The sequence below is a fragment of the Drechmeria coniospora genome, chromosome 03 (genome assembly GCF_001625195.1).
Source record: "Drechmeria coniospora strain ARSEF 6962 chromosome 03, whole genome shotgun sequence".
Classification (NCBI taxonomy): Eukaryota; Fungi; Ascomycota; class Sordariomycetes; order Hypocreales; family Ophiocordycipitaceae; genus Drechmeria; species Drechmeria coniospora.
The window spans coordinates 2,538,939-2,553,181 of NC_054391.1; the positions used below are offsets into that span (position 1 = coordinate 2,538,939).

The 14,243-nt window shown below is 48.2% G+C and overlaps 4 protein-coding genes across 4 annotated transcripts; 3 read left to right on the top strand and 1 right to left on the bottom strand.

The window, feature by feature from the left end:
* Nucleotides 1-784: 784 nt before the first annotated feature.
* DCS_06509 (Exocyst complex component Sec15) lies at nt 785-3,536 on the top strand (the record flags this gene model as incomplete). Its single annotated transcript, XM_040803797.1, has 9 exons — nt 785-1,831; nt 1,892-2,023; nt 2,089-2,190; nt 2,243-2,302; nt 2,476-2,538; nt 2,600-2,892; nt 2,943-3,099; nt 3,161-3,414; nt 3,464-3,536. 9 exons carry the CDS (start codon nt 785-787, stop codon nt 3,534-3,536), a joined length of 2,181 nt encoding a protein of 726 aa, XP_040653901.1.
* Nucleotides 3,537-3,818: 282 nt separating this feature from the next.
* DCS_06510 (putative CCAAT-binding transcription factor subunit aab-1) lies at nt 3,819-4,911 on the bottom strand (the record flags this gene model as incomplete). Its single annotated transcript, XM_040803798.1, has 4 exons — nt 3,819-3,848; nt 3,901-4,569; nt 4,626-4,675; nt 4,824-4,911. 4 exons carry the CDS (start codon nt 4,909-4,911, stop codon nt 3,819-3,821), a joined length of 837 nt encoding a protein of 278 aa, XP_040653902.1.
* Nucleotides 4,912-5,481: 570 nt separating this feature from the next.
* Nucleotides 5,482-6,314, top strand: DCS_06511 (uncharacterized protein; the record flags this gene model as incomplete). The annotated part of the gene is made up of 2 exons (XM_040803799.1): nt 5,482-5,697; nt 5,961-6,314. The coding sequence occupies 2 exons, from the start codon at nt 5,482-5,484 to the stop codon at nt 6,312-6,314; spliced, it is 570 nt and encodes a 189-aa protein (XP_040653903.1).
* Nucleotides 6,315-8,365: 2,051 nt separating this feature from the next.
* Nucleotides 8,366-11,057, top strand: DCS_06512 (putative transmembrane protein; the record flags this gene model as incomplete). Its single annotated transcript, XM_040803800.1, has 6 exons — nt 8,366-8,519; nt 8,571-8,677; nt 8,740-8,900; nt 8,957-9,563; nt 10,023-10,074; nt 10,861-11,057. The coding sequence occupies 6 exons, from the start codon at nt 8,366-8,368 to the stop codon at nt 11,055-11,057; spliced, it is 1,278 nt and encodes a 425-aa protein (XP_040653904.1).
* Between the last annotated feature and the right edge of the window lie 3,186 nt (nt 11,058-14,243).

A 14,243-nucleotide genomic window follows, 5' to 3' on the forward strand; every position in this document is an offset into this window, starting at 1 on the left:
ACTCTGAAGACTCTTGCTCGCAAAGACGAGAGAGAGTAAGGCCTTATTGGAAGACGTTCACCCCTTCAATATAGCGAACGAAATACGAACTGGGAAAGATTTTCAATTTCGCTCATATTATTTGTCTGCTTTGATCACATTTAACAAGAGTTAAAATATGATAATTTGACTAAATAGAATATAATGAATATATTCTTATATGATTTTAGGCCAAATTAAGAACATATAATTCTAGCACTACTAGTAACGTAATTTAGGTATTTAGGTATTTTAATATATATACTATGTATTAAGTTATTCATTTTTATTAGCATAAAAACATTAATATATATAATAGCATTATACTATTTTAGAAAAATACACGGAATTAGAAGTCTAGAGTAATATAGTATATAAAATATAATAAATAGTCATAAAAATTCATGGTTACTAAAATCTATATTTTGACCTTATGTTTCATATAGTAAATGGTGACGTACATTCGATAGTTAATTTTAATGTTTCGGTCTTGCACTACTTATTAGTATTGTATTAGTGCGTTGTGAATCGAGGGCGGCTTAGCTCCAACACGTAGTCACCAAGTTGCTCCAAATTCCAGGATTCCTCTATTACGATGTGCTCTGGCGACTCTGTACAGACCTAACATCTGGCAATATTCCAGCCCTTGCCCCAGCATTCTGGCAATGTCGCGACGACAAGCAATCTTGGAAGACTACGCCTCGTCGATTCCTCAGGTAGGCGTCCAATCTCGTCATTCAGCCCACAACCTATCCAATTAGCAATGATGTGGAATATTCCACTGACATTTAGCATGTTGCAGATAATACTCTCCTCAACCGAAAACGAGTTCCTTGACCACCTTATTCCTGTTCTCAAAGATGCGTCTAGTTCGAGAAGGACACCAACACTAGTTCAAAACCTCGCTCGCTACTCTGAGAGTTGTGAAGCTGATGTAGAACGCATTGGTTTGACTAGACACGAGGAGTTCCTTGATTCTGTTAGCAAGCTGCAACATGTCCGTGAAGAAACTGTGTCATTAACAGCCGAGATTCTCAAACTCAACCAATCGATTCAGGCCAGCACAGAGAAGCTTGCGGAGCAGAAAGGCGCTTTGGTCAACACGGCAGTCATTCGTCAACACATCGCTGACGCAATAAATGCTCTTAAAGACTCGCTAAAGGTGCTCTATGCAGTCAACCATGCCCACGACCTTGTGCGCCGCAAAAAATACTATTCAGCACTGAAATCGCTTGATGACCTCCAGAATGAGCATCTTGTGCCGATCCTGCAAAATCGGTATGCCACCCAGCACCGTCTGGCCGATGTTGTTCAGCAGTCCATTCCTGGTTCTCGGAAGGCCATCTCTGAAGCTGTAATGACGGACTTGAATACCTGGCTTTTTCGCATTCGGGAAACATCACAGTTCTTGGGGGAAGTTGCATTCTATCACACTGAACTGCGAAGATCTCGGCAGAGGAAGCGGGTCGAGGACGATCAATTTCTCTCCAACTTCAAACTCAACTCCTCAATCGAGCTTGTATGTGATGAAAGCGAAGAATTCGACGTTTTAGATAACGAAGAGCTCCAAGTCGATTTTACGCCGCTCTTTGAGGCCATGCACATTCACGATGCGCTAGGCCAAAGTGACCGGTTTCGGTCCGAGTACGCTGCCACCCGACGGCAGCAAAAGGACCTTCTTCTCCCAAATTCCATCGAGCTCTTGGCCGATGATGAGTCTTCATTGAGCAGTCTGCTTGAAGGAATCGCCGGCTTCGCAATCATTGAAAAGGCAACAATGAGGCGCTTGCCACATTTACGATCTACTGTTGATGTCAGGTGCCCTCGTGCATTTCCCGCATGAAATCAGTATACTAATACAATAATACTCCAGGTCGAAGAGCTCTGGGAGTCCATGTGTAGTTCAGCAATCAACTTGACGTCCAGGGCCCTGAATGAAGTTAGCAGCGCCGAGGTTTTGTTGAAAATTAAAGGGTTTGTTGCACTGTTCATTCAGACCATGGAGGTAAGCCGCTCGCCGCAACGCACGTTTCCGGATCCCGCTCCGCAAAATAGCTGAATCGTACGCAGCGCTGGGGTTATTCGATTTTGAGCCTTGATTCATTCCTCCTCACATTGTTCGACAAGTATGCCCAACTGCTCAAACGTCGATTCAGCGAAGACTTTCAAGAAGTGAGTTGAAACAGCGTGATTGATAAGTGCAGGACTGACATATGAGCATTAGATTGTGTCGACTGATGATTACATGCCAATGGCCATCAACTCTCTCGAAGAATATGAGAAAGTAATTAATGTCAGCTGGTTCATGCAGGATCGACCAGCAGAAGAGCTCACGCATGTCGTCCCTTTATGTCGCCAAGTTTCAGCCGCTAACCGCGCAATAGATTCCCTTGCGTCTTGCCGTTTTCTCAGATGTATCCGTTGTGTTGCATTGATATAAGAAATTTCCTTAATCAGTTCTACTTCTTTTCGGACGACCACTTCCAGCATTCAGACGTCATTGATGAGACCTTGAGAAAGGTCAGTGTGTCACCCCCAAGTAAAACACTGAAGTGAGGAGGCTAACAAACCTCATGCTCAGTCTCTAGACGAGCTTTTGACAGAAAAAGTCTGCAAGTCATTGGTTGAGCGTCTTAGTTCCCAGTATCTTGGTCAGATTGTTCAAATTCTCATCAATCTCGAGCATTTCGAGACAGCATGTCAAGAACTGGAACAGTTGTTGATTAGAGCAAGGTCATCCACATCGGCTGGTGGGCCACTAAAACTCAATGCGACCGAGGAGTTCCGTAACAACAAAAAGACTGCCGAGAAACGTATTTTTGAGCTGGTCAATAGTAAGATCGACGACCTCGTGGACACGGCTGAATACGACTGGTGAGTTACCTACTATTGTGTGCATCTATTGTCATACTAAATGTCACCAGGCTGCCAACATCGGTAATATCAGAACCGAGCAGCTATATGCAAACTTTAACTCAGTATCTTTCTAACATCATGAATTCAACGTTGCTGGGGTTGCCACGGGAGATCAAGGAGCTGATCTACTTTGATGCACTAAGCCATGCAGCAAACAAGATTCTGGTATGGAAACCATCCATCGAGTAATCTTGTATAAATAACTTGCCATAGCTGACATTGCTAGGCGCTTCCATTGTCCCCTGAGGTGAAACACATCAACGCTCATGGCGTCTCTGCGCTCGCTCAAGACGTGCAATACTTGACAGAATTTGTGAGTAGTCTTGAGAACGGTCAGATGTTGAGAGAGAACCTGGATGAGCTCCAACAAACCATCAACCTCATGCAATCGGAAAATCATGATGAGTTCTTCGATATTTCCATCCGTAACAAAAAGTACGGGCGTGTGGATGCTATTAACGGGCCTACTCTTTTGGAGAAGTACGTCGTCACATTTTTTTTGGTGAGATCAATACTGACACGCTTCTAGACTTACCCCTGTAGCTCAGGGGCGCAGTGCACCATTGTCCAACCTCTCGTCGCGCTTTGCCATGATGAAGTGAATTGAGATGGCGGAAGAGGCCTGGACACGCAACACACAATGTGGCATATCTCTCTCGCATTGCCTCTGGACTAACCCATGCTCTGCGCATGCGAAGGCTCCGCGCACACAAAGGTTCTAATATTAGGACAAGATACTAAACTACAATACTCCGAGGGTGAAAACGAAAATACCCGACAGCGTCCCACGCAGATGTCTCCCTCCCTCTTCAATGAGTTAAGACGGTCAAGACTCCTTCAATTGTACGTCGGGCTGCACAACCGGGTTATTGGCACTGGCCATTTCATTCAAATTCTTCGGAGGACATGGGCGCCTGGAGAGTACAATGAGTAAGGGATCCGGGTCGAGAATTATGGGAAACGCACCTGCTGAGGCTGCATCGCAGAATACGGGTACATTCCTTCTATCTCTCCATACATTGACGCCGGCGCTTGGGCTTGGCCGTAAGGTGCTGTTGGAGCTGAGGGAACCTGGCCAGGATATATGTTGGGGTTTTGCCGATAGTCCGGTTCGGCTGGGAGATGATGGCCACCCATGTAGTCAGCTGGGGCCATGGGGTGAGTGGCGTGATTGGGCGTTTGGCCCATGTTGCCATGTTGCCCAGGAATCTGGCTCTGGCCTGGGCCAGGGTGGGTGGCCTGAGGAGCAGTCCCTGTTTGAGCAGTAGTCCTCTTAGCGTGAGATGAGGCCTCCTCTCGAGGGACGATATCGATTAAGAAGTCAAACATGTCCGACTTGGCAAGGGCAGACGCGATGTCAGAGCGCTGAAGCGTTCGCCGCTTGTTTTCTTCTGCATGTATCCAGGCGCGCATGGTGAGTTCCGTAATGAAGATGTCACATCCCTTTGCGAAAAGTATCGGAGCCTCGGCCGAGATCATCTTCACCTCTGGATCAGCTTTCATCACTTTTTTGATGCGTGCGAGAGGCAGCTGATGAATTTTATAATCATGGTTATCGCTCTCCAAATGGGTAATCGTCTGCTGCCAGTATGTCGTCAGAATGTCTTTGTACTGGCCAGTCAAGCCTTGGTGAACCTGGCAAGGAATCAATCAGCAAGAGGTTCAAACACAAAATCGACGGGGGGACGGACATTGGCCCAGGGCCCAGTGTAAAGCTCAGCTGGAGCGAAGCCTTGGGAAGCTAACTAAGCATCGAGTCAGAACAACTAGCAGGTGAGCGAGGAGCAAGAAGGGATTACACACGGCAGCGCAGGCACCTATGTATAGAAGAAGAATCAATAATTTTGGTCTTGAAAGGGGAGCGAATTAGCGAGAGTGCAATCACGAACCATAGTGGCCGCCTTGGCTCGGATCATAAACCGGTGCTGAGCGGTTCTGCTGAGGGTGCGATTGAGCTGGCCGATTCTGCGGATCCATGATCGCGATAGACGGAGACTTGCAGAGAGCTCTCCTGAATTGGGCACTACTGGGCGACAAGTCGACAAATATGTATTTATCAACCAGTGGACGATGGAGAGACTGGCAGTCTAGAGCGTGCTGGTGCGAGGTAGGATGATGACCCTGTTTCTGGACTGGACAACGTATTAGGGGAGTCCTTTGAGATTCGACAGATCGATTCTCTACTAGGTATCGCGAAGTGCCCGAGCGATTGGCCGTATACCGGGACTCCGGAGCGACGAGGATTGGAGATGCGTTGATTGATCACCTTACGTGCGTTGTTGACGGGGCACGTGACGAAGTGAGCGTTGAGACTGGACGCAATGACGCAGTGTTGGTTGGGTACTAGTATTACATAAGTCGGGTGCAATTTCTTAAATCCGGCAAACTGCAATGATTATTTAGAGTGGATGCTTTAGCGTGCTGGGACGTTCATCCCCGCCCGCATTGCATTTTTTTTTCTTCCTTCAAAATTCCTCGTGCGTGCTGCTCCATTAGCATTCTATTTTGAATTGCCCGAGGCGTCAACATATATCCATTGGGTCGCAGATGACGCTCGCCATCATCGACGACCAGATCGATGAATTACTCCGCAATGCTGAACAGCGCCTGAGCGAAAGGTCGATCCCCGCCAGCCAGTTGTCGCGATCACCAGCCGACACGGGGATCACCCAAACCCAACAGATTCAGCGGGGAACGAATTCTGAGGATCTGCTTGCCGTACGAGTAGCTCGAGAGCAGGTTTCTCGGGTGGACTTGAAAAGGGTGAGTTATGGCACATTTTGCGCACCATGCTACCAAGTCATCTGTTCTTGAATACACCTGGAAATTTGTGATGAGATCCGCTCGCGGTTACTTCTATGACGCGGGACGAGCATCCGTTTTGGATTATGCTCCCGCAACACCATGATTGTATTGCATTCATAGTTACTCTGAATTTTCTTCTCGTCGTGTATCCTTCCCAACCACCCCACATCCTCTCACGGCCGAATATGGGCAATTCAGGTTTGGTTGCTGACTCTTGTTAGAAAACGGCTGGTCCAAACTGGTTCCATCTCCCTCAAACCGAGCTCACATCGGAGTTCAAGAGGGACTGGCAGGTACTGCGCATGCGTGGTCTCCTAGACCCAAAACATCAAAAAAAGGCTCTGAAATATAGTGCACCCGAATTTTCGCGAGTTGGCAAAGTGGTCGCCGGTCCTGCGGATTTTTATAGTGCGCGACTGACCCGCAAGGAAAGAAAGAATACTATTTTCGACGAAGTAATGAGCAGTCATGATGGCGAAAAGCTGGGCAACAAGTATGCTGGAATTCAACGCATCAAAACCTCCGGCAAGAAAACGTTCTACCGAAACCTCGTGTCGCAGAGACGCAAGAGATAGATCCAGGAGCCATATGTTTATGCACCATTACGAATGGGCCAGAACCCCATATGCTCACCGCCAGCGAACTGGTGGTTGTAACACTGCAATCGCGTATGTACGTTATCCGTACTCTCAATATTCCTAATGGACCTCCGTAGCCATGAGGTGTTAACTGTGGGCTTCTGACTTCGCCTTTCGTCACCGAACCTGGTGTGGATGCAAGTGTAACTTGATGCCTAGTATCGGATTATGCGTCCTATATGCAATGTCAATAACACCCATGTTGGCATTCTGGTGATGGTAAATGGATGAGATTATACAAGTACATGGTTGTAGATTCTGGCACTTCGGACCTTATAATATTATTGTTTTGCCTTGCTGAGGCTTGCTAAGGCGTGATGGACGCTGAACGTCCCTTGCGACGTATAGGGTAGACATCATCTTATCTTGGTGAGTGGGGAATGATTTGTGTTGGCCAAACATCCAGTCACAAACACTCTACTTGACAAACGAGTGCAAAGGCCCTACTAGAGGCAATGAGTCCACAAGTGGCAGAGTGACTGAGGCCCAGTAGCTAGTAGGCTGGCCACGGTTGCCTAGATGCGAGGACGGAAACAAAGAGTGCATTGATCCCTAATGAGCCCCCACTTCATCCCTGGACTGAGTAGCTACACCTAGGAAGCTCCCCTGGCTAATTCGGCCAGCCTTCTACAGTAGGTGGTCCTGTGCCATATAAGTATACAGCTATGCGATGCACACTCCGTGCACAATGCCTCCTGACAGGCCCCCTTTGTACTGGCAATCCATTCAGAAGCCTCAACTCGGTAGCTCATAGGACAGTAGCCTCATCGATACATACATAGTATCTTATTTTCATTAAACTGAGTTGGCGCGTTTGGGTTGGCCAAGCAGCTAGACACGATACATTTCACCTCGCAAGTGCTAGTACTTGAGATAGCTGTAACGGCTAGTTGGAGCGACATTACGGCTGCAATTGTCAGATGCAACTTGTGGGTACCATAGGAGGTAGAGTGAGGTCTGGGTAGTTGCAGCCAGCACTGCTAACTAGCCGAGGGACTTGTGGGGTGTTGTAGAACATGTGATGATCCCTGAGGAGTCCCTCGTCTTCCTTTGAGGAAAAGTCTCCTAGCCTTATGTAGGAGGCCTGGCTAGATAACCTCCTTACGCAGGATGTGACCTGACATCAAGAGACAGTCGGATCAGACGAGGGAATCACAATTGCCATTGATTCGGAGGGGATAAAAGGGAATGTCGCTAGTGAAGAAGATTGAGCAAAGCCGTCCCCATACCAGAGGCAATCTAAGTACATGTTGGCTTGTCCAGCCACATATGCCCCAGCCCAGCGCCGCAACTTGCTGGACTGTCGCAAGGCCTGGTACTTGTACTTATGGGTAATGGCAACTAAGCTACAAGGGCTTCTTTGATCCTGTAGTAAACCCACGGCAAGGAAATTTGTACTTGTTGGTTAAGAAACTTACTGTAGTCTCTATACCTAGAGCGCGGCTCCTGTGGAGGATATTCTATTGCCATCTAGCCCACTGGGCTGGGAGACAACTGGGCTAGTGGCCTAAGCAGCATTCGGCTAATCAACCACACCAATAAGAGTCCACTGTACTCCGTTCAACTCCGTACAGTCACTCAGCATTCGGGCCTGACTACTCACTTACTGTATTTGCTTCTACTAAGGAATAGCTAAGAACCATAACAATAAGGTATTATATTATTTATAATGTGGTACGGAGCAGCTAGTTGTTAATATGCCGGTATTAATATTTCCTATTATTCCGGAACTTTACAGCATTTCTCACCTAGTATTATTCTGGCTTATTTGATTCGCTAAAACCAATGTGGTTAAGAGCTTTTCTTGTGTAAAACTACAAATATTTCTACGTCTGTGTGGCCGAACGTACTTGTACTTACGGTACTTAAAGTGTATTATGAATATGTGGACACCAACTCCTCCGTACTTAGGTACTAGTGAGATGCGTCATTGACAGCTTCTACGAGCGCGACCAACTCACCATTAACAAGGGCATCTATGTTGCACAATGTCCACACCTCAGACGCACCCCAGTGAGAAGGAGGCGGCCAGGAAAGGCCGCATTCGCAATTTCGACATGGACTGGCTGAAGACGAAGCTAGATGTGTCCCACTTCGACCTCAACGCTGTTCTACGTGGTTTCCAGCTTACTCTCGTAGGAGGTTGATGAGTCAATGCTCCCTGAAGATGATAGCGGCTAATTTTATTTCAAGCTTATAGGGCTCTTCAGAACCCGGACTTGTTCACGAGCGCACAGTATCGGCAGGCTGCCATGGCAGTTGCCGCGGGCATTGTCATTCGGTTGATACTCGCTATTCCGGTGAGATGAATGTTAGCTATCTTCGGAGGGCTACCGTGCCGCTGACCAGTTTGGTTCCCCAGATTATCGGTGTCAAGGCACTGCTGTGGCTTTTTTCGTTCGCATATTCGGTGGACAGGACGTCATGGGACGATAGACTCAACTTCATTGGAGAATACGTCCTTCAGGTGCCCTTCTTCCTCATGACTCTCTTGAGACACCTGGTTCCTACAATGGATGACCTGTGAGTTGCCTCTAATCCCCCTTCCTGCGCCGACAGCTACTGATAGTAAGGTGCAGGTTTATGCAGTCGCTCCAATGGGTTGATTTGACCTACGTGCAAAAACATAAGCACGACAACGCTGAAACCCTGCGTGACTTGTACTATCCGAACTTGCGGCTGTACAATTCACGCTCTGATGGCAACACGCACAACAAGAACAATTCTCGGGCACTACCCTCGTTCTTGACAAAGTTCTTTCGCAAAGGTTGCATCTCCATCCTCATATTCGGTCTCTCATACCTGCCGCTCGTCGGAACCTTAGTGCTGCCAGCCGCCAGTTTCTATACCTTCAATAAGTCTGTAGGTCTCGGCCCGGCTGCGGCCATCTTTGGAACGAGCATCTTTCTGCCAAGGAGATGGCTCGTTATATTTTTGCAGACTTATTTTGCTTCCAGGAGTCTCATGCGAGAGCTTCTAGAACCCTATTTCGCCCGCATCAAGCTCACAAAGACTGAAAAGAAAAACTGGTTCCGGAGTCGCGAGGGGGTCCTATTTGGGTTCGGACTAGGGTTCTATTTGCTCATAAGAACCCCACTGTTTGGTGTTCTCATATACGGCATCGCCGAAGCTTCCACCGCCTATCTCGTAACCAAAGTCACCGATCCTCCACCCCCTCCTGCTGAAGTAAGAGCATTCGTGAACAGCCAGCAGGTGTGGCGAAATAAACACGAATTTCTGAGCCTCTCGCTCGCCGACCTAGATTCTGTCCATCGCAGCCCTCGCCACCCTAAATCCTAGGCCTGGCTTCGGATAAGGAACAACACATAACTACTACGGTTACTATTTTTAGGACTAACGCCAGGCTGTTTCAATAAAATATCTTGAATGGCTCTGATATTATTACCATCATTATGCCATGTAGCATTGTGATTGTCTCGGGCTACGCCTGAGTGCTTCGCCCGAGTACAAGCAGAAGTAATTAGTTAGGCCCGAAATGCTAGGGTAGTGACCGTAGACTCTTTTAGGTGTAGTGAATTGATAAATAAGTACTGCTTAGTTAAAACTTTCACTTTTGCCCAAGTACGATAGAAATGGGTGCCTGCTGGCGCAACGAAAAGAAGCAATAACTACTGTTTAGTTTAGCTCTTTTGGGTCAACCCCGTCGCAAACATTTATACATTTGATATAAGTCATTGTATAATGCAAGGCCGAATTCTTGTTAAAATTTACATAATAGCAATGAAAAAAAATATTATTGCAAAAATAGTACTGCTTCTATTAAGTATTTCATGGATCATTATTCCACATAATGAGAAAATATATAAGATTGTTATGGAGTCACTAGTACTACCAGTATCTAGTAGTCGGAAATAGTTGTTAAGAAACCTACGGAACACTAACTTAAGGTACGAGGCATTGGAGTACTTATACTCTAATGCCTGCTTAGTTATAGGATACGAGTTACGTACGGTAGCGCGTGGCTCTATCCTAGGACATAGCTCTATTAGGCAAAGCCTAATATCATAATATATCCCCCTCCTTCCCTAATTCCTCTAGTAGTCCTTAATTAATCCAATAACTTTTTTTTTTTTTTTTTTTTTTGCCTCTGTCCTGTTTGCGGGTGGTTGCCGGGCGCGTGTGTTGACGCTTCTGTAGCTAAGGTTCCGTTGCAGCCCCGTTGCGCTACCCCTTTGTCCTATTTGCGGGTGGTTGCCTCTATCCTGTTCGCGGGTGGTTGCCGGGCGCGTATGTTGATACTTCTATAGCTAAGGTTCCGTTGCGGCCCTGTTGCGCTGCCCCTCTGTATTTCTTATATATTCGTTACGGGTAAGTTGCGTATTTCCTCTTTCCTCCTTCGTAATTGCCGCTTCCTTTAATGCTGCCGTTACAATTTCTTGCTTCCTCCCGCTCTCCCGCCTTCCTTACGGTACGTACCGTACCGGGGTTCTTGCTGCCGCTTATCGCTAACTGCTTGTATTAGTCGATTACTTACTTTCCCGTCGCCGCGCTGCTATATCTACTGCCGCCAATACTCCTCCTCCTCCTCCCAATAACAACAATAGCCCTGTTCGTAGCTACGCCTCGGACAAGGCGTCGGCCGTTCGGTCGATAGGCGGCTTTACCGTCCAGGGAGACTCCTCGGACGAGGAGTATAACGTCCCTGCCGCTAAGGCTTAGATGTATTTACCCTGCATTGAACGTCTAGTCCGCACTAGCGCCGCCTACTGCGAATGTAGTAGCGGCAATGGCTATACTACCTGCACCTCGGCTCGGCGCAGGTGCGAATAGATTCCGTACCTACTAACGCTGCATCCGCGCCTCCGCCGTATCGTTTGCGAGCTCGTTCTTGCCGCCGCCGAAGGCGACTATATTATTTCGGCTGCCCGTACTAAGACGGCTGAATTGCCCGGCCGCCGCGTTTGCCTCTCCGCCCCGTTTCGCCAGCTTGCCGATACCTAGCGTAAGCTCTATAATGCTGCTAGGACGACTCCTGCCGACGTTATCCCCGCCACTCCCCTTACCCCCGCCGGCGGTACTGCCCGTAGTGCCGCCGCTGCGGCGCTGCCCTTGACTTCTGGCGACCCTATGGGTGCCCTAGTGCTAGCCTCGCAGGCCCTAACGCCGTCGCGCAGCGGTAGTGTATAGCAGTAGCAGCTGCAGATGCTAGTGCGCGGTTTTGCTAGCGCCGTACAAGGCCTGCGCAACCATTAGGGCGCGCAGGACGCCCGGCTCAACAGCTTTGAGCTAGTGCAACAGCAGCAGTCGGGCCTTATGGCCGCGATCTACGAGGAGCTAGTTGCTGCCCGCCGCGTCCTGTTTGCGGACGGCCTCCCAACGCCGGCCCCGCCCCTTTACCTTTCGTCCTTAGTCGAGGATAACTCGAGTAAGTTACCGCCTCCCCCCGGCCGTTAAGGGCCCAACGTTTGTGCGCTACGGCGCTGAGACTTTGTCTTGCTTGTAGCGCCCCGATTGGGGCTGGGAATGTAAGCCGCGCCGACGCTGTTGTCGTAAGGAGACTAGTCCGTCGTAAGTAAGTGCGCTACCCTATTTTTGCTCGTAGTCTGCTAGTGCTTTGGTCTCCTGTAGATTTTCTAGTAGTTCCTACGTAGGTTAGTTATACTCGGCCTATTTGACTAGGATATTGCGGCGCTTACCTTACCCTCTTGCGTTCTTTGCGGCTAAGATTTCCTCTACAATATACTCTTCCTACGGTACGCCGTCCTCGTCCTCTACTAAGAGCGGCCCTAGCTCTGTATTCGTTAAGGCTTGACTAGGTAGCGGATCCGTTGCGGCCCGCTCTACTAGGTCCATATAAAAGGTAGGGTACATACCTTGGGGGACATCTAGCGTAATAGTTAGGGGGGTCGGTACGGCTACGACCGTATACTTAGCTATTACCTAGTCTAGCTTCTTGGATGGGCGTAGAGACTTTATATAGCGTAGATTTAGCTATACCTTGTCCCCTACCTGGAAACGCTCCGCTAGGCGCCGGTAGGAGTTTAATTCTTCCTCCAAGCGTTGCTGTGCAAATGCAATTACCGCCTAGGCCAGCTCGGTGCCTTCGCGCAGGCGCTATGCGAACGCTACTGCTCGCCCTTTACCTATAGTTGCGCTTAGGGTAGGAGCTTCCACCCGTTGTACTGCGTTAACTTTGTATCCCAATAGGAGACTGTTCGGGCTTATACCGGTAACGGAAGAGTCCCTACCATTTAGCGCCAGCTAGCATACCGCTAGATAGTCCGGCCAGTTAAATTGGTCGAATGCTATAAAGGTACGTAGGATTGCTTGAACTTCTTGGTTCGCTCGTTCCGTGCCTCCGTTTAACTGCAGGTAATATGCTGTAGATAGCCGCTGTTCGATCCCGACAATACGGCATAACGTTGCCTAGAACTGGCCGACCTAGTCTAATCCTCGGTTGGATATAATGTATTCCGGGAACCTACGGAAACGCTACTAGTACTCCTTAAACCGTTCGGTATACGCTTCTGCCGTTATAGACGTTATAGCTTCCAGCTGTACGTACTTAGACAGCCTGTCTGTAAGTACTATTATATACTATAGCGCTTATTCGTCTTATGCGGGTAGCTCCGTCATAAAGTCCACGGAGATTTGTTTCCAATATCTATCCGGCGGCTCAATTTACCGTAGTAGGCCCTAGCGGCGCTGCCTACTCTTGTAGCTACGGTAGCAATAGCAGTTCCGTACAAATTGCCCTACCGCTGCCGATATATAATCCTAGTAGTAATTCCTCTTTAGCGCTGCGAATATAGCATTTCGTCCTAGGTGCCCCGAGATAGGGGAGTTATGGACTTAGTGGATAACGCATATAGTTAGCGGTTCCTACGATAGTAGCTACAGGCGCCCTCGGAACTATAGCGCACCGTACGCGTTAATAGTACAGTCGGCTACCTATTCCCGCGTATCTACTTTGTCCGGGAACTTACGGTCTCCGCAACGTATAGTATCTAGGCGTACTGTATACGTTTGGTCCTTAATAACTGCCTGGTCCTATAGCTCCTGTAAGCTGGTATCGTGGAATAGCCGTAATCCTAGTGGTAGGTTGCTAGGCGGTTGCTCTACGGGCGCGCTGCGGGTATTCGGCGAACTTCCGAAATTGCTAATTAATATAGGTTGTAATACTTATATAGTTCGGGGTTGGTGCTCTACGTCCTACTGCCTGCGTAATAGTGTATCTAGCCGTTGCGCTTAAGATCCCGGCCTATACTGTAAATGAAAGTTAAACTGCAAGAGCTTCTCAGCCTACCGTACCTAGCGCTCCGAGATTTCCCGCAGTCGGGTAAAGTATTCTAGGTTCTTGTAGTCGGTTAGAACCATAAACGGTACGAATACCCCTTGCAGGTCTGCCTACTATACCTTAAGGCAGCGTACTATAGCCAAGAGCTCCTTATCGTAGATTGTATAATTGCGCTCTACGGCCGTTAATTTTGCCGAATGGTATGTAACTAAGCGCAGGATGCCTTTCTCGTCTACCTATAATAGGCATCCTCCCAAAGCCGTACCGGAACAATCTGCCTCTATAAACGTTAGTCTCTCTGCATCCTATTGTACTAGGATCGGGTGCGATATAAATAGTCGCTTTAGTTCTTCGAATGCATTATCCTCGTTGGTAGTCTAGCGGAACGGCTGCCCCTTGCAAGTAAGCTAGGATAGGGGCGCTATTAATTCCGCGAACTAGGGGATAAATTCCCGGTAGAAGTTAGTAAACCCCAAGAAACTGCATACCCCTCGGACGGTCCTTGGTACCTTCCAGTTGCGGATAGCAGCTATCTTTACTAGGTCGGTCCGGATTTCTACTCCTGCCTAAATAATATAGCCTAGGTACTTAACTTCCTTAACTGCAAA